An 18,661-nucleotide genomic window follows, 5' to 3' on the forward strand; every position below is an offset into this window, starting at 1 on the left:
ATTATTGCTATAGTGTAAGCTTGCTATAATGAACTACTTTGGGAACTACTTGAATGTTTTGGCTTGTGATGCTCATTATAAAACATTTTGTTGTATTGGAATATCAAGGAAATACCCAATTCAATACAGAGATTAACTTATGCAGTTTTTCTGATTAATTCTTCACCATGATAAATGTTTAATTAGTATTTTTTAAAAAAGTAAAGAAACCTTACAAGATAAAAGGACTTAATTGACAAGCTATGTTTGCATTAGACAATGCTGGGAAAAGCAAAGCAACAGTGTGATTGTAGCCAAGTGAACATGTAGTGCATTTTCAAAACAGAGCAACGATGCGAAAAGTTGATTCTTTTTACTGTTCTACATGGAAAGTGATCATTGGGCAGAGATCTTTGGGCAGAGAATTCACGATCAAATATATTTAATGTTTTCTGTGGCTTCACCTATTACTGACACAACTGTAGCTGCTGAGCTTGGTATCGGCAGTTGAGGTACACTCTCCTTTTGCAACGCTTCAATAAAACCTCATTGACACAATTCTCTGTATAGCAGTAAGCAACCTTCTTTGGTTATTCTAGGTAGGTGGCAAACTTTGGAAGGTGTTTAAGTGTAACTGGAAAGTTTATACATCTTTTCTGTAGGAAGAGTTTGGGACACAAACATCTCTGTTGAAGTCTATATTTAGGAGTGGCAACTGTTCTCCCAGTAGGGAAATTATCCTATCATTCCTAACACGGAATGTGGCAGATGTGCAAAATATCTGTATTAATTTGGTAACAATTTGCCATAATGCCACAGGCAGTAGCACAAATTAAATGTTCAGGTGTACATGTTTCTATAGGAGTTCTTGTGCTAAGAAGGAGTAATAATAAAATGCAAAACACTGAACTATTGTATGCTTTTGATCTCTGAAGGATAGTTTCAAGATTTTCATGGTATGCAGCAGTGAGGAAATAGTACTAATACTCCTGCAGCTTGTGGTTATTTGTGAAGTGTTTGATCTAACATCTTGCTTGTATGGTGCATGTTCAGCTCGCCGTCTTCAGCTCAGTCCATGGGAGAGCAGCATCGTTAGCAGGCTCCTGACGCCCACTCACTCATTCCTGGCTCGGAGTAAAAGCACAGCTGCATTGTCTGGAGATGCAGGTAATCCTATAAAAACAGAGGCTTCATGTCTCAGACACTTATTTTTGCAGATTCCCTGCAGGATGTTGTAAAGTCATTGATCTAATTATGAGTGTGTGATAGCATCCCAGAATGAACTTGAATATCCATGATTAGTGTGCACGACAGCATGAAAGCTTCTTTGTACAGTTGTTTGCTATGCCTCTTTCTCTTTCTCCTACCACCTCTTTCTTACTTTTGCCTCTTCATCAATGCAATAAATGAGTACAAAACATGCAGGGCAACAACATCACGATGACCATGGCTGTATAAGGAAATGCACACCTCGTTGGAAAGAGCTGATTCAGCACATCCACTGCTAAAGCTGTCAGCTGCTTGCTGCAAAGGAGTTTCAGCCCCTACCAGAGCACTTCCCATATGGAGAAAGTTAGACTTGTATAAAGATAGGCCCTGGCTACTGTGCATTTAATACACGTGAAGTTAAATGTGCAGGTTTAGTGAGGTTATAATATTTGTAAAGTTGTCTGCCTACCCCAGAACAGCTCCCTGATGGTACTTACTGAGGGAAAATTAATGTGCAGAAATGTGATGATATTACTAGGGGGTAATTGAAGGCCCAGGCAAAACTGTATTGCAAAGACAATCAGGGGATACTTGCTTATCATGTATTTTAGGCAGGTGACAGCTGCCTCTTCTTTTATCATAGGATGTTTTATAATAGGATGTTTTATAATCATCCACTGGGAACTTTACCATTACACACAGCACGTGCAGCAATATATTACTGTAAGTCTAGGCAAGTCTTTCTTGTCTGATGTGGACAGGATTTTTTTTCTAATTAAAGAACATAGAAGGTAAGAAGGAACAGAGATCTGCTAAGATTACTTTTAAAGAAGCTTTCACTTAAGAACTCTTGTAACTAATTAGGCTGCAGTACATTTCCACAGGGGTAGTGCTGTAGGAGCAAAAATGTGGATGATATTCTGCAAATAGTTGAATTAACAAGCACAGAATTCTTTATTGCTCTTTGAAAATGATACCTTGTAAAATTAATATTTAATGTCACCTACCAAGCAGGATATTGGAAATTCAGCTCTTCATTAGGGAATAGTTGAGAAGGTAGCATGCAAGTGATTACCTTCCTAGAGCAAGCATGAAGCTTTTTGTGACTGCTGTTGTTTATACTGCACAACAAAGTCTAAACTGAGTGGAATATTGAGAAAGGCTACAAGTAGCAGGAAAGACTGATTTGTCAGTTCAGTCTGAGATGATTCCCTGAAATGCCTTCCCTATGCTAACTGGAACCATACCACTCAGAAACATAATCCAGCTGCTCATTGTTTTCCAGGTATTATTCTCTAGGAGCAATAGCTTCAGCCCCTTCATACAGGATGCTTCCTGGAGATTAATGATCAGGTGATAGCAATGGCTCATAGTTGTGCTCTGAGCACTCCACTCATCCCAGCCTGCCATTATTCCCTAGAAAATTACCCTGCCCTTTGGCTGTAAAAATAAATTGCAAGGTAAAAAATCCAAACTGAGTTAAATATGAATTCATGTCCTTAAATTTTAAGTGGGCTATTACGGACATCCAGCATAAGAGTACATCTGGATCTATTTTTAAATAAATCCTTCAATACCAAAATGTTTTTTCAATGGCTTTCAAAAAGCTCCTCTGAATAGATGTAATCCTGTTAGTACATGATTCATTGGAAGTGCTGCCTAAAGCATTGTTTGGCAACATCACAAATGAAAATGAACTGTTTGTCTTTTAATACTTGTGATGTCATCCTTGGTGGTAACTTCAGATAATTAGCATGCAGAAGGAGAATTGAATCACAGAGCAGAAGCCACATAAATTTATAAGTGGTGTAAAACATACATTATGCTGCTGCCTCCTGTCTGGTTTAGATGCCCTCAACCAAAATAAAAACATAAACAAAAATCCCTGTTTTCTTTCTTCTTGCTTGTTTTTAAGTTAGTCATAATTCCTCATTAAATATAAATCTCTTTAAACTCTAAGGCAAGCATTAGTGCCATTGCTGTAACATTTACATGAGACTCTTTATTCATAATGTTAATCTCTTGGTGCAGGAGAATTTGCAGCATTAGTACTGTTAAGTCTATGAGCTCTTCCTGTAACAGCAGCTGTACTTTTGTAAGACTAGAAGAATTAACTGTATGTGGAACTGCATTCTTTCAAGTGTGCTCAGAGAGGGATATACAGGCAAGAAATATTGATTTGATTTGGTTTTTTTTATTAAGAAAACAGAGGAATTAAATTTCTTTTATGTGGAAAAAAAAAAAAAAGAATAGGAAAGATACTATATAGAGCCCCTTTTTTTTCCTCAAGTAACATGCTGGATAATAATTGTGCTAAGACTCAATTAAATGGCCAGAAGAGACAAACAGGAGCAGACAAATAAAACTCTGCAGTAACAATATAGTTTTTCCCAATCTTCTCCTTCAGTTAAATCAAGAGAAAGTCTAAGAACACTTTGCTGCAAGAAGTTTCCCATGCTATGTTTTGCAGTTAAAGTTCTCTTTGAAGATAAAATCAGAACACTGTATATCTGATACCTGCTATTGTCAGGTCTTTTGGTAATAATCTTTTTCCTTGTGCAAACCAACAAAAGCTGCCATCCTGGTTACTCAAATATTAATTGCCAAGCTGATTTGTTGTTGTCAGCCTGCTTTTTTTTTAATGTGTAAAATAGTTTGCTGTCGAGAATGTATTTGAGCAAGTTGTTTTTCTAGCAGTATCAAGAAATATGATGGGTTAAAATAATCCTAAAAAGAAGGAATTTTAAAAACAAATCACTTGCTAAAAATTGTAGGCAGCAATTTCATTGATTTCCTAGTTGAAACTGTTTTGTGTTGTTAATAGGTTTTGATCTTTGTGTGTATGTCTCCTTTAATTTTTCTTCACTTCCAATGCAATTCGTAGGCATTCTGATTTTAGTTCGATTGTTTTCTATTCTGAATGTAATTGAAACTCATTTCAATGCATGTACTAAGCTAACCTGTCAGACCAGCCATTGTTTCTACTGCTTTTTCAGAACCACCAGTTGTACAAAACCTTAACAGGAAAATATTGATACTATCTACTACCCACTATCATGGCATAATTCTTAATTTTTAAAAAAGAAATTATTAGTTTACAAATGGAAAAGTGCACGAGCACCTATTGAACTTGCATCCTTACTGTATGTGTGGCCAAGCTAACGTGTCAAATGATGGTTCTGACTTGATAATTAGTGATTTCTCAATGTATTAATACCTTTTTTCTTTTCTGTCTTTCTCGGTCTTTTCTGTTCCTGCTGGCTTTCCTCTGTCAATTCTCCAATGCTACTCTGTAATTAAAACTAATAAATAACAAACCCAACCAACGCCGTAGTTATCCCCGTTTGTCCCCGTTCAGCATCTTGCAGCCCCCTCAGTCCTCTGTCCTACAAGGCCATGAACTGCAGGAATTCAGGAGAACGAGCAAAACTTTATGCTTCTACTGATGCTGTTGGACGTCGGAGAACAACGCACCTTGCAGGGGTAAGCTTGGCACGTGTGCTTAGTGTCCCATGCCATGACCACCTGACCGCACTGCTTGTTAGGATTGGAATAGCTGCAGGGATGCTTCCTACCCTCTGCACTGTCCTCACTCTCTCCAGTTTGTGTCATTGTTGGCTGGATATTAACTGAAACATGCCACGTTACATGGTGGCATAGCCTGATAATGCACCGAAGAATCCATGTGGAAAACACTGATGTTTTCCGAGCACCCATGTTTGCAGAGTAGATGCCTCAGCTTCTCACAGAGGCAGTCACAGTGCCTCCTTCTCAAGTGGATTCTTTGTTGCCTTTTAAGGCCCAAGGTGGTGTTGCCACTTTTCCCTCAGAGGGGAACTTGTCTTTCCCAGCAGGCTGTTTTCACAAAGGTTCCAGAAATTGATGTCGTCTGAGACCTCTAGAAAATTCAGCTGAGCCCCTAGAATAAAGAGGCGGAATGCATGCACTCACATGTCTCTATACACAAGTGCACAGAGTACTCTTATTTCATCTGTACTTTCTTAGAAGACCAGGCTAGTAAACTTTTCCTCATTGGGAAGGAAGAAGTTGGTTTAGGAGCATGGTTTATAGGCAAGGCTTTCCACAGGTTTCTGTTCCTTCTGAACAATTTAGCAGCAGTACTAGGACTGATCTGAGCATTTAGGAAAATCAGAACAGTGTGATACAGGTAGAACAAACTCGTGTTGACTGTGCTCCAAGCCAATGGGATGCAGTCAGATCCAGTTCAAATTCATTTGCTGAACCTGAGCAGTTATATTTTTCCTGGTACTCTACAACCTGAGCTAGTTTGGAGTGCAAGAAGAGTTGAAGTCACCTCTGCAAAAGATTGTGTAAGAAGTGCTTGCATTTTTGTTCAGCCTGATGGGCAGAAGGTCAAGAGGCAGTGCTGCTGTTGGCATCCTTGTTGGAAGCAGTGTTAATGAAAGTGGCATGGGTCATAGCCAGTACTTAATCTTTCAGGCAGAGGGTAGTATACTGAAGTTTAAGCTAAGGCATAGCACTGGGATGTATCTCTAAAGAAATTTCATGGCACGTGCATAGTGCATTGCAGTCTCCTGGCCTATTGGTTCTTCCTCTTGAGTCTTTCTCATTACAAGTGGTTTGGAGTTTGGCTTTTTTTTTTTTTCTTCTGAATTAAAAAGAAGAAAGGTTGTTACTTTTTGGTGGAGGAGGTGATGTAAAAATGTCGTTAATATAAAATGAGTGAGTTAAGAGCTGTTTCCAGTAGCTTGTATGATGTGGAGAATCTTTTATTCTTCTGTGAACTTCTGTATGAATTCAGCTTTTTACTTTATCGATATAAAGAAAAATTTTCTGATGCTCTGCTTTCAGTACTAATAAAGCAGATCCAATAGAGAGTTACTGCTAGCAAGCCAAAACTCTTGTTCATTGTAATGCATTTATTCTGGCTGTGTTTATTTTGATAACTCAGCACATCATGTGCTCATGAAGTTGTTTTCAGCCTTTCTTTTCCAGTTGTTAACCTGGCTTTTAGTTCAGGGGACGAGCACTGCACAGCTTTCAGCTGATGAGGCTCTCACACTTCATGATACACCTGCTGCAGGGGTTGTGTTTAAGCCCCAGCCAAGGTGGTGAGCAGCAGCCTCTGCATTATGCTGGCTGAGTGGCAGCTCAGTGCACTTTCCATTATTCACATTCTTCAGATTCCTAGAGTCTCAGCTCATTATTCCAAAACCATGAAGTTTTTAGTCTATACTTAAATAGGGGAAGTATATAGATGCCTAAATTCTGATATGTTCCCTTAAAGCAGTAGTTCTGTTATAGCTTTGGTTTGTATTGTTAGAAATGTTTCTCAATTTAGGATTTTATTTTTTAAAAGTAAAGAATGAAAAAGGAAATCACTTTCATGTATAAGAACCAATGGCAAAAATTATGTGCTGTAAAATCATCCAAGAAAAGAAAGAATAGGATAACTGGTGTACCATATTTGAGAGCTTTGGTGACATCTCTGGTGTTCCCTTGTAAGCATGAATCCAAAATGTTATGCTATACAGGAAGACTGTGACCAAGTATGAGCTGAGTCATACTTGAGGGGGAGTTTGTTTTGTTTTTTCTTCGAATGAAATACCGTGTTTATGGGAAGTAGTGGAAGGTATTCTGTGGCAATCAGCAAAGATCAAACTATAAAAGGTAATTTTTTGCCTGTGTAAAAATAAGCCTCTGCAAATTAGCCCATTGCATCTTAGGACAGTAGAGAATGATTAAGAAGGATTCTTGTTGTCAAATGTATATCTACTGACAAAGATGGTGTCAGATTACAGGAGCTATATTAAAAAACCTGTTAAACAAGCTGTAGAAACCACTGACTCAGCACTGCTTTTTCTCAGCCCCCCAACTCCTCATTCTTAACTGAGCTTGCTTTGCTTTCTTTAGCTGTGTGAACTCTGGCTTGACTTTGTCTTTTTGTTTGCTGAGCTATAGACTGACAAAAGAGAAAAGGACCATTTGTCATCCAGCTTCTCAGCCAACTTTAAAGGAGGTCATTTTACTTCCAGCCTCAAAGCTAGATCATCAGCTCCCTCTCCAGTTTGGTAAGTCAAGTACACGCTTAGCTGGACATGAGCTATAGGCAGCTCTGATTGTTCTATTAATTAAATGTGAAACAGGGCAAACTTATTTGATGATGTAGATGTTTTCTCTCTGCAAAAAAAAATGAAAGACAGTCCTGCTTTTAAAAATATCTTGCTACTACTCTGGGGAAGGGGAAAGGGCAGGAAAATGCTTTCCTGGCTGGGCTCAGTACTCACACATCTGGAGAGCTGCAGAGAGGCATTTTGCATGAAAGCAAATTAGTTGTGCCAGCAGTCCTGCTTGATAGAGAAGCAGAGAAGTGGTTTTATTTTTAGCTGCTGTGGTTGTAGAAGTGACATATAGGTGGAAACCAGCATTGTCACTCTTTGATTACACAGGCATGCGTCAAAGTCTTTGCCTTTTTTGCCTGGAACACCCAAGCAGATAACTTCCCCACCTGGTTCCTCCAAAGTTTCCTCTGCTCAGACACGTCCTCCTTCTCCTGGCAACATCCGGCCAGTCAAAAAAGAGATCAAACCAGAGGGTGAGAAGAAAAGAGCAGAAAAGGAGGCTGAAAAGGCCAATGAGGTGAGGACAGAAGAGAGTAAAGGACCTTCAGCAGGTGCTGGAGAACCTGCAAGTCAGGAACAGCTCACTGTCCAAGCAGAGCCAACTCAAGGTAAGAAGACGTACTACTTTAAGATAAGGAATGGGTCAGAGCCTCTTATATTTTTCCTTCCCTTTCTCTGAGATGATGTAGCTTTCAGTAGTTTTCTGTCAAAGGTTAATCTGAATTCTTTACAACACTGCTGCAGATGTGTGTCCATTATGAGGAAATTGTAGACAGGTTGAAGCCCTCCTGCTTCTAAGTCAAAACAACACGCCTAGCTGCCTCACACAGTGGGGCTTCACAAGACTCTTCCCTGCCCTTTTGGACTGGAATTTTGTCCCCCTTATCATAACATAGCTCCTTTACAAACTGTTGAAGTAGAACAATAAAGGTCTGAAGACTTAATGGTACCAGAAGACACCACATAAGGTAGTGTGAGCAGTGAGGACATCCAGCTCTGCTAGATACAGTGCACTTGTGCTGATAACACTGCTAGCTTATGTATAATATTACAAGAGGACCACATCATAGGAGAGATTAGCAAAATAAAGTGGAAGGCAAAAAGCAAGGAGAAGAGTAAAAAGGAATAGGGAGAATTTTTAAGGGAAAATGAGTTAGTAAAAATAATTACCAACCAAACAAAAAACCCACAACAAACCCTACCAACCCTGAAAAGCAGCAATGCAGAAAAGGATGCATACAAAAAATAAAATAATGATCATAAAGTGTAGAAAGGGCAAAAGGTAAATCTGAAATGAAAAAATGTATGTTTGTTCTAGCAGACATTTTAGTTCATTCTAAATATGGCATAAACTGTCTCTTGCAGATGACATAGAAAGGCCAATGTGACCACTGGGATCCATAAGTTGGGTTAGTTAGGATTCTGAACTTAAAATTCATAGACTGCCCTGTAGTTATCTTTCAGATAACAGTTTTAAGTATTAGTAATCTTGCATTCAACTGCAGCAGGTGTAGTTTGGGCTTGTTCTGTGAAAAAACCTCATGTGAATTGATTTATTCTGTTTTATTAAGCTCAGTTACAGCAGTTCCTGTCTGATGCCCAGGTCCTACCACACAAGGTGCAACCCCACAAAAAGCTAGATATTTACAATACTGAATGGATGTATCTGTTGGTCATAGGCATGTAGAGGAGATTTAATTGCCATCTTTGCCTGCTTCCCTTCGAGGAGAAAGCTTCCTTTTAAAACTGTTTCAGGGATACCGCTGAGATAACTTTGCAAGTGTTTACAAGTTGTAGTTCCCCAGTACAAGGCACAGACCAGAGAAACTGTCATGCTTGCTTGACTGTTTAGTTCAGGAGGAAGAGAGACTCCCCTTCTTTGCAGCATCAGTCAATATTTGAGTTTGTGATGAGGTCTCTTAGTATTGAAACAGGTTTTGTGGGATAAAGGTATTCAAAAGTTTGTATTCACAATAAAGAATACAAACAAGAATATAAAGTGGAGACAAATGAAAGAGAAGGATACTATAATCAAAGTGGTGAGCAGCCCTTCAAATTTAATGTCTTTTCCCAAAGCCAGAGGGTGTGGTGGTTGGGACCAAAAATGGAGAGCTCAGACAGAGCATTTTATATGTGAGGTTATAGGACGGCTTTGTACTGCCGATGGAGGCCTCAGATGCCAAAACTTACTCACTGGTTGAATTCAAGAATGTAGAGAGGTGCAAGTACGGCATTTGGGGCTAGAGGAATGCTGCTGCTTCTCCTGGGACTGTATTGCAGGTGAATACAGCTCATTCCCTACAGGTAACAGCACTGGCCTTTCACTGGTATGGCTCAGCTGCCTTCTAGCTCTGTGTTCATAGGAGCCAGGAGGTCAGCAGGTAGCAATTGCTGATGAAGCTGTTCCAGCTTTTGCAGGCAAATCTTACACAACTTCACTAATACCAATGAAGCTTTAAAGGTCTTTTGGGTGTTATCTTTTCAGCAGGGCAGGTGTGCATTAAGCTACTTGTTATGCTGTCAACTTCAGCACCTGAGGCAAGAAGCAAGCCCTAAGCAGCACAGAGCTGTGCTCCCTTCAAAGCAACAGCCTTGCCTTGGCCCATGTTAGTAAATTAAAAAGGGCTGAGGTGCAGGAGCTCTGTCTTTTATACTGTTTACAATTACAAAGGCTCTCTGGTATGTTTCTGATCCAGGCTGTAATTGCAGCCTCTCATTTTCTTACCTTCTGTCCCCAAAGCTACTAAGAGCATGGCTCTAAAGGGCTCCCAAGATTTAGAGTGATCAAATTGCCTACGTTTTTATATTTCAACATCCCAGAATTTTCTGAGTTCCCAGCTACATCTTGGAGGTTAGCCCAGGCCTGGGCTGTTCCCTGGGGTTGGGCTGAATACCTGCTTTGGTAATGTGAGAGAATAGTTCTCCATTGCACTAGTGCTAAACTGTGCCAGCTCACCTCAAGGTTAGAGAACAGGCCCTGGCACTCTTTAAATTACTGGTGTAGAAATATAATTTGAATTCACAGGGAAAGCCCTGAAGCAGTTACAGAAAGACCTCTGTAGTTTTTAGCTGATAGAAGAGGAGAGCAGAAAGGTCAGCAGATGGGAATTAAGCACAGAAAGCAACTGAATTTGTTTGTTTACATGATGAGGTATAAAAGGGGGGGAAATCAGGGAGGAAACCCCTCTTTGGAAGTTGTTAGTGAGGTGAGGAAAGTTGTCACAATCCAGTGGGTGGTTGGAAATGCAGATCTAAAATAATCTCCTTGCTGTTCCTTATGACTTATTTTACATATATAGTCCTAGGGTCACAATCTGATTTCATTGACAGTTCAAAGTCTTCCCTCTCCTTGTTGTCAGCTTTCCCAGATGGGATTACTCTGGGAATGCTTCCCTAAGTTAGCTTGTATGTTGGTAATGGTCCCTTGGTGTCTAGAGAAAAAGTGATGTACCTGTGCTAGAGAATGCCAGGCAAACTTAGAGAAATATGAACTAGTCTTTACTTGAAAAAAACCTGTAACATTTTCTCTGTCACATGGACAAAGCTGGCCCTGAATAAAGAATTGATACGAAGGCACTATTGAAATTTGAACATAAGCCACAGTTCACCAATAGTGGCAAAATTAAAAAATCTGTATCCCATGAGTTGCCTCAGGTTGGAGCAGCTGCAAAACTGATGAAAGCTGGAGTCCTACCCTTGGTGCAGTTCACACAGTTGATGTTTGAGATCACCAAGTCACCAAAAGTGACTATCCCCAAACACTCTGGCTCTGATCTTCAGATGTAGATGATCAGACGGAAGAAAATATAATTTCACAATGTTTCATTTCTGCTTTTCAAACAGAATTGGGCAAGCTTAAGAAATGTGATGGTAAGGACTAGCTGAGTCAGCATAACTCCTGTTAAGCTCCTGTCAGCATTTGTTCTGACAGAAAACTTGACTTACCCTTTCAGCTGCAGCTGTTTTCACATACCCTGTAAAACCAAACTTCCCTGGAGGTATGTGAACCTCTAGCATCTAGAAACCCCTTCCTCCTCTGAATCATTTAAAAAAACACATAAGCTTGAAAATACTTTGCAGTGCATTTAAAAGTATTTTCTGTTCCTTTCCAGAGAGTGACATCTCAGCTACTGTGTCTGTACAAACTAATTTTCTTTCCCATCTGTTTCAGCAGCCAGCCCATCCCTACCTCCTGCTCCACCAGCTCCTTCTCCAGCCCCAGCAGCCCCCAAGCCCTCTGCAGGTACAACTGACCCAGAAGAAGCAACAAGGCTGCTTACTGAAAAGAGGCGTCTTGCCCGTGAGCAGCGGGAACGGGAGGAGCAGGAAAGGAGGGAGAGAGAAGAGCTTGAAAGGTAATATCTTCTTTGCAGTAGAGAAGATATGTTTTTAGCAGCTTCCTGTGTGTATTTTGCTGTTATATATGAAGCACAGCACTGATCTGCAGGAGGCACAAGTTATTCGCCAAAACCGTATTTTCCTGTTGGGTTTTTCAGTTGGTGCAATATATACCTAAGCAGATCTGTAAGGTTAGTTAAAACTTATTCTAAGTAGTGCTTTAAAACAGGACAGGAGGAGAGAGCAGATCCTTGCAGTTGTGATTCATTGTTTTCTCAGAGATTAACAAAGCTATACTTGTTTGTTCCAGCTAGAGAACTCTGCATGGCTGTTTTTAACTTTGGCACAAAGTTTCTTACTTTGAATTGTAAGATCTCCATCGTGGGTGGTGCTTTAGGCATCCAACTGTTGTGACTTAAACCTCTTTGTTTTCTCGTTTAAAACAAAGAACCCCCCCCTCTCCCCCCCCCCCCCCCCCCCCCCCCCCACCTTCCCAACAGTTTTGGAGGGTAATTGATGTTGCATCTCGCTTCCTATTAGCAAATGAGTAGCCCTTCTGGATACTTACAACTGTGGCTACAGCACAAGTTGAGTGCTTTTTAGAGGGCTACCATATCTCTGGAATTTGTTGGACTTCTTTAACCGCTTTGCTGATAGGAACAAGGCAGAACCAGTTAGAATATCCTGGCTTTCCAAAAGGCTCACAATACCAACACTCTCAAAAAGAGTTTTAAAGAAAAAAAGCTGCTGTGGTATAAGAGTAATATGGTGAATATGTACTAGGACTGAAAGATCAAAAATAAAAAGTAAAAAATAATCAGATAATCAGCTTTCACAGTGAAAGGAGTTTCCAGTGTCTGTGCAGTGCCTTCATAAAAGAAATTGAAAGGAGTTGTGGCCAGTGAGATGATGTTGGTCTTCAGTGAGATGTCAGTTGTGAACAGGCTGAGACATATCTTACGTTGCTGAGATACAAAATGGAAGCTGGATTGCTGTACTGATAAGCATAAAGGAATGTGTATAGGAAATAATCCTAACTTGACTCCTGTGTTGGTGGTCTCTGGCCAAATTATTTCTGAGGGAAGAGATCTTGTCTGGGGTTGAATATATGAAAGTATCAGGTGAGTCACAGTTGACAAAGTAAATGAACTGTTACAAGTTAAAAGAAAACAAGAACAAAATGAAAATGTCATTCTGAACTAATCAAGATAAATCTACATTTTGAATGTTGAGTTTTATATTTTTTCGAGATAGTAAAATCAGTAAAACTAGAAAATTAAGTGCAGACAGACATCAAGGAAGATCACAAGTACCATACAGTTCCCATATGAAAATCAACTAAACAGGTGAGGATTCTTCAGCTGGGAAGATAGGGTAAAAATTCCTAAATAATTTGGGAAACATCAAAGGTTAAGAGGAAAAGCTACTCACTCCATAATACAAGGATGAGGGGCCATTAGTAAGGTTAGGAAGTAACCTTCAAAAACCAGCAGAATTAGATACTTTTTCTTAATCTTTGCCATGAGGTGAGATGGGTGCCAAAAATGCATACTATTTCAAAATATGATTATATGAAATAGCAAAAAGGAGTGTTTTGCAAAATATATTAATCAAAGATACTATTTCTGATTCAGAAAGTATGTGAGTCATAGATCAGGCAGATGTATGCTGGAGGAGTATTGGTGTTGCATTGCAAAGTTTTTTGTATTCCATCGGGCTTCATGTTTGGTCCCTATGGGAAGCAGAACAGCTTAGGAATAAGACAGCAGTACATCCTTCATCCAGTTGGGATAGCAGTGCTGGGTCAGGAATCTGGTGGTTTGGCTTTTTCCCCTACTTTTATTACCTGTTTCTCTTATGCTTATTTAATGATTGCAGGCAAAAGAAAGAAGAGTTGTCACAGAGGATAGCTGAAGAAAGAGCTCGCCGGGAAGAGGAGGAAGCTCGCAGACAAGAAGCAGAGAAACAAAGGAAGGATGCAGAGGAGCGGGAAAAGGAGGAACGGCTGCGCCGCCAGGCAGAAGAGAGGGAGCAGAAGGAGAAAGAAGAGATGGAGCGCATTCAGAAACAAGTATGCTTCCCTCTTGGAATTTCTGGGCCAATCTAGTTGACAGTGAAGTGGGTGAAGCAGCACCTCTTACACAGCACCTAAATTAGAGCAATATCTAAAATTTAAATTCTATCTGAAAGGTGTTGGGACAGAGTTCATTCCATAGAGTAGTTCAAAGAGTAGAGGTATTTCTACTTGACAAAAACATGAGATAGGGAGTTGAGCTTTGGTTTGGTTTTTTCCCTCTCCCTTTACAATGTATTTAGAACAAATCCTTTCTTACTCCTCATAAATCGTGATGAAAAAAAATTAATACAGTTGTATTGGGGAATTTCGATAAATGCTGTTATACCAGAGAATTCTTTGTCCCAACAGATATAGAAAGTCCAGATGCAAAGATAACTATTCACTGTGTTAGAGATACAGTACTGCTAAGTTTTAATCCTGTGCCAAATACTGCTTTTGGGACTGGTGGGAAGAGGGAGATTTAATCAAACCAAGGAGAACCTTTATGTGGCACAGTCTTCCTGAAATCAGAGTAGCTAGTCAAAAGACATAAGAGTAAATAAATGAAAATTAAGCTTTTCAAGTACTTTCATTTTTGATGGACGTAATGACTGACTTCAGGAGAGGCTGTGGTAAGCATTCTGGATAGGATTCTTCTCTTCTCACATGTCCTCTTACTTCTTGCATGTGCTTTATTCTTCCACAATCCAACACTTCAATTTGCCTTGTAGACACGAGGTTTTCTTCTGGTGTGTAAATGTATGATTCTGGTAATAAAAGGATTGATGATAAAGGATTGTGTTAGTGAATATGGCTGAGAAGCTCCATTTGCCTTTTTCAGAAGATGTGTGCTACTTTCTTTGAAATGTTAAACTGAGGCTTAACTCAGCACTCAGAAATAGCACACGGTCAAGGCTTTTTTGGATGTTACAGATGCAACAAATGATCGGTTGTAGTAGTTCCATCATACAACAGTGTCACTGTCAGGGAGCAAGGCCCCTCTACAGTATATTCCAGACAAATTTTGCATTTAATTAAAAAAGCAGGAATGGAAAGTTTGTGCAAACAGGCCTGTGGCTGTTTGCCCTTGATCTCATTAAACAGTTACTCTGTTGGCCAAACAAAGCATTCTACTGCATTTGTTTTACTCTCGAGAACATCCACCACGCAAAGCGTGGATCTCTCTAATATTTTTCTGGACGCTGTTTTAATGCTGAAGGCTAGAAAATTTATTCCTTATTTGTTATCTGGTGTGCTCTGGAACAGGCACAGAACCAAACATGATGTCCACAGTTAAGTTCCACTCTCTTAATGCTACGCAAAACATGGAGATTAATCAAGAAATGTGCAATTCCACCTGACAAGATTTTTGGTGACTTGTAAACCTCAAAAGTGTCTTTTCAGGGTGTTGTAGATATGCATAATTAAGCATAGAGTATAAAACTCTCCTCAAATAGTAAATTATTCCCCACTTCTTTTTCTTTTACCACCAATGTAGAAAGAAGAGGAAGCTCGCCTGCGGGAAGAGGCAGAGCGGATTCGATTAGAACGTGAAAAGCATTTCCAAAGAGAAGAGCAAGAGCGCTTGGAAAGGAAGAAGGTAACTCAGTCCATGAAGAGAAACTGTGATTGGTTTTGCCTTAGCAGTCTGTTTCCACCTCGGCAGTAGGAAGTAAATTATATAAATGTGCTCTCATAAAAGCTGCAGTCCTCATTGGCCTGATGTGACAATGAAGAGAATATTGCCAACAGTAATGAATAATTCATCTTTTTTGCAATAAACAGATACAGCTGATAAATGACAAGCAGTTGTGGTTTGGGAGAAAGATATTCAAATTAATGCCAGCAAATATTATTTTACCCCTTTACATTTCATTGTAGAGGCTTGAGGAGATCATGAAGAGAACTAGGCGTGTAGAAGCTGTAGATAAGGTCAGTGCTGCTATTCAACACATGTAAATATTGAACACATTTCAGTTTTTTTTCCCTAGTGCCATTTTTAATTTGCAAAACTGTGCTTCCTTTGTAGAAACCCAATGACCAGCAAAATGGACATATAGCAAAGGCAAATATCACTGGAGAAGCAGGTATTGTGTTTAACTGTGCCCTGAGCACAATAGGTGAATAAGTGCCTACTGAGCACAGGGAGTTGAGAAACAGTTCTGAAACTTGGCATGCTAATTGCAGTAAACTATGAGAGAGGAGTATAAATGAAATCTTAGCAGACATAAATTATTCAGCCTTTCTGTATAGGTAGTTAGCCATTACTAAATGAGTCCAATGTTTTAGCAACTTTGTCACATTGGTGTTTAGCAAAAGGAATTTTCTTAACAAGTTTAATTATTTATAAAGTGAAAGGAAACTATTTTGTGCTTCAGATCACAAAAGAAACCAATTCTACAGTTTCTTTCTTATATTATTTCAGATGTGGTTGTTGCAGATTTACTTCACTTGCTTAAAAGATTATTTCTTCTTAGTCATCAAAACAGAGTGTTCATTGTTCTAAACATCTCCCTGTGACTTCTTTCTTCCACACCTGCTGCCTTATTCACTTGGTCTTTATTTCTTTTTTTGACAAAATTGAGCTACTACAAAAGCTTAGTCTTCTTGTCACACCCACACTCTTATGCTTTCCTTCTACTCCATTCTGTCTATCTTTATTTCTTTTTAGGCAATCTTCTATATAAGACTTTAATACTTATAATAAAGGAAGAAAAAGAAAATATAGCTTATATTCAACAATCGCCAGGTGTGAATTAGCACTGTTTAAAGCTACTGAAGTCACGCTATCAAATGGCTTATCCTATTGTAGCATAACAAATTAAATGACATTAATCTTTTTCTCCTTTGTATTTGGGTTGAGTAACAGGGAAGATAGCAGCACTGGCTGATGGATGATTTTTTTCTTGATGTTTAAAGTGAACACTATAATTAGCACTGTCAGGAAACCTTTTAATGCAGATTTCATTACATGTGTTTGTTATTTGTTTACATAGTATCTTGGGTCAAAAAGTTTGCAAGCTACTAATACAGGATTCATCTGGGATGCCATCTTTGTCTGTGGGTATTGTTGAAGGTGTTATAAACCATTTAAATAATTCCTGAAACTATAAAGGGCTCCATAACCTTTGGCTAGTGTTTTCCCTCTAGAAATAGAAGTAGTCTTCTATCAGTTTCCTAAGGCAGAGGAGACTTTGGATCTCCATTTCCCTAGGCCCAAGGGAAGGCTGGAGTCCTTGAGTGACTGAATAAAGAGAAAACTGCTCTCAGCCTCAGGGCTGCTCTACTGTTTGGCTTTTCATTATCTATATATGCCACTGAGTTAAAGGTATGGATTAATGGGCACATTCTGGCCACATGAGTTTTCATATTGCACTTTAACAGACCTCTGACTATCCACAAATAGATTGTTTTAAAATTTTTTTCTTAAGTCTTACTCTTTGCCGAAACCTGAGGAGACCTTTGTGGGAATGGCCAAATCATACAATGAAAAAATCCATCACCTTTTGGTCATTTGTTTGGCCTCTGCTTCAAAATAGGAGGTTCTTTCGCATTTCTAAAGCAGAACAACTTTTGCTTCTGCTTTTTCCCTTTAAATCATAAAGCAAATATATTTTCCTATTATTCCATTTGTAGAAGCACAGAAACCTCTATTTCCAGTATCTTCCATATAAAAACTTGCCAAAGATCAGACTAATACATTCGGTATAGAAGTCTTCAGCCCAAACATTTAGAGTACAGCAAAACAGAGCAGCTGAAGGAGGGGCTTCTCAGATGAGGTTTTGGGTAATGGGTATAAGTGTGTCCAAGCCTATGAATACTGAATAGTCCTTGCAATTACTGTAGCAGATGTTAGAATAGGTGGGGTGCAGTTGTTTCCTTTTACTGACCTGTGTATGAATTAGAGGGACTCTAGATACAATGCAGAAGGCTGTAGTTGTACTTTAAAAGGAAACCAGGAGGCAGGCTAGAAACACGTATCACGTGGTCTCAGCATGAGGGACACAGATAACCTAATTTTATGTAGCTCTCTGCAATGTTTTAGAGTAGTAATTTGGTACTTATTTAAAGAAGTATCCTTCCCAATGGAGATTTTATTTCTTGATTTCTTTTTGAGTTACTGGAATCAAGAAATACCAATGTATGGAATTAGTAATGTCCCAGTGTTGTTCTATTCCATTCTCTATTGCTGCTTGAAAAGTGCCAGCATAACATTCTATCAGATACCAGCCTCTTTTGCCCACTGCCTTATGTGTTGGAATTGTGCATATGACTGTAAAATGTTTATTTTTGTTCACAAAGCTATGGCTTTGAAATCTGTGACATTTAGTTTGGACCTGAAAAAGGGTTTATGTGCCCAAAAACTCGACAAAGGAGATAGGGTTGGGTAGAGAGAGAGGGGAGGGGGGGTGGGAACCGTGTATTTTTTAAAACTGTAACTCGCCTTGGCTTTGCTGGCTTTTGTAGAAAATATTTTACCCTGACCTACAGGGTAGATGCTGCTGCTTGGTTTTATGAAAGCCTGTTTTCTCTGTCCAGTCGCAGCCGGTCCTGCCTCTCCCTTGGAGCCTGCAGCAGGGCCTCAGCTCCAGCACGCAGTGCCACCTCCGCACAATGGGACTCCGGCCGCCTGCACGCGCGTGGTGGCTCCAAACCAGCCCCCCATAAATGTGGACAGGTAAAACATTGCCGAGTGTCAGGGGAAGTGTTTGGAGGATGAGGGCTACTAGAGTAATAAATTATATTCAGATCCATGTGTTCATTAACTAAATAAGAGGCAGCTGTTCAATCTGCCTTGTTTCCTGGTTTTTATCTTGTCCTGTGTTCAGAAAAGAGCTTTATCATATTTCAAATAGCAGTAACTGATTTTTGCTAACTGATAGGGAAAAATCTAAAAAAAAAATAGAGCATGTTCTTTGCAGTGTTTGGAACAAAGTGTGTTCGCCAGCAATTACTACATTTATTGAAACTTAAT

At 39.4% G+C, this 18,661-nt stretch overlaps 1 protein-coding gene across 14 annotated transcripts in view; it reads left to right on the forward strand.

The window, feature by feature from the left end:
- Window positions 1-18,661, forward strand: part of MAP7 (microtubule associated protein 7) — a 110,561-nt gene that overhangs the window by 84,322 nt on the left and 7,578 nt on the right. For 10 of the 14 annotated variants that reach the window (XM_048296095.1, XM_048296087.1, XM_048296090.1 and 7 more), the window contains 10 exons: window positions 1,033-1,146; window positions 4,523-4,671; window positions 7,132-7,241; window positions 7,620-7,900; window positions 11,464-11,647; window positions 13,509-13,701; window positions 15,185-15,286; window positions 15,568-15,618; window positions 15,716-15,773; window positions 18,226-18,364. In XM_048296095.1, the coding sequence (XP_048152052.1) occupies window positions 1,033-1,146; window positions 4,523-4,671; window positions 7,132-7,241; window positions 7,620-7,900; window positions 11,464-11,647; window positions 13,509-13,701; window positions 15,185-15,286; window positions 15,568-15,618; window positions 15,716-15,773; window positions 18,226-18,364 (1,381 nt within the window). The remainder of the gene's footprint in view (window positions 1-1,032; window positions 1,147-4,522; window positions 4,672-7,131; window positions 7,242-7,619; window positions 7,901-11,463; window positions 11,648-13,508; window positions 13,702-15,184; window positions 15,287-15,567; window positions 15,619-15,715; window positions 15,774-18,225; window positions 18,365-18,661) is intronic. The other 4 variants (XM_048296089.1, XM_048296091.1, XM_048296098.1 and 1 more) reach the window with 2 other exon arrangements.

The sequence above is a fragment of the Corvus hawaiiensis genome, chromosome 3 (genome assembly GCF_020740725.1).
Source record: "Corvus hawaiiensis isolate bCorHaw1 chromosome 3, bCorHaw1.pri.cur, whole genome shotgun sequence".
NCBI classification, from domain to species: Eukaryota; Metazoa; Chordata; class Aves; order Passeriformes; family Corvidae; genus Corvus; species Corvus hawaiiensis.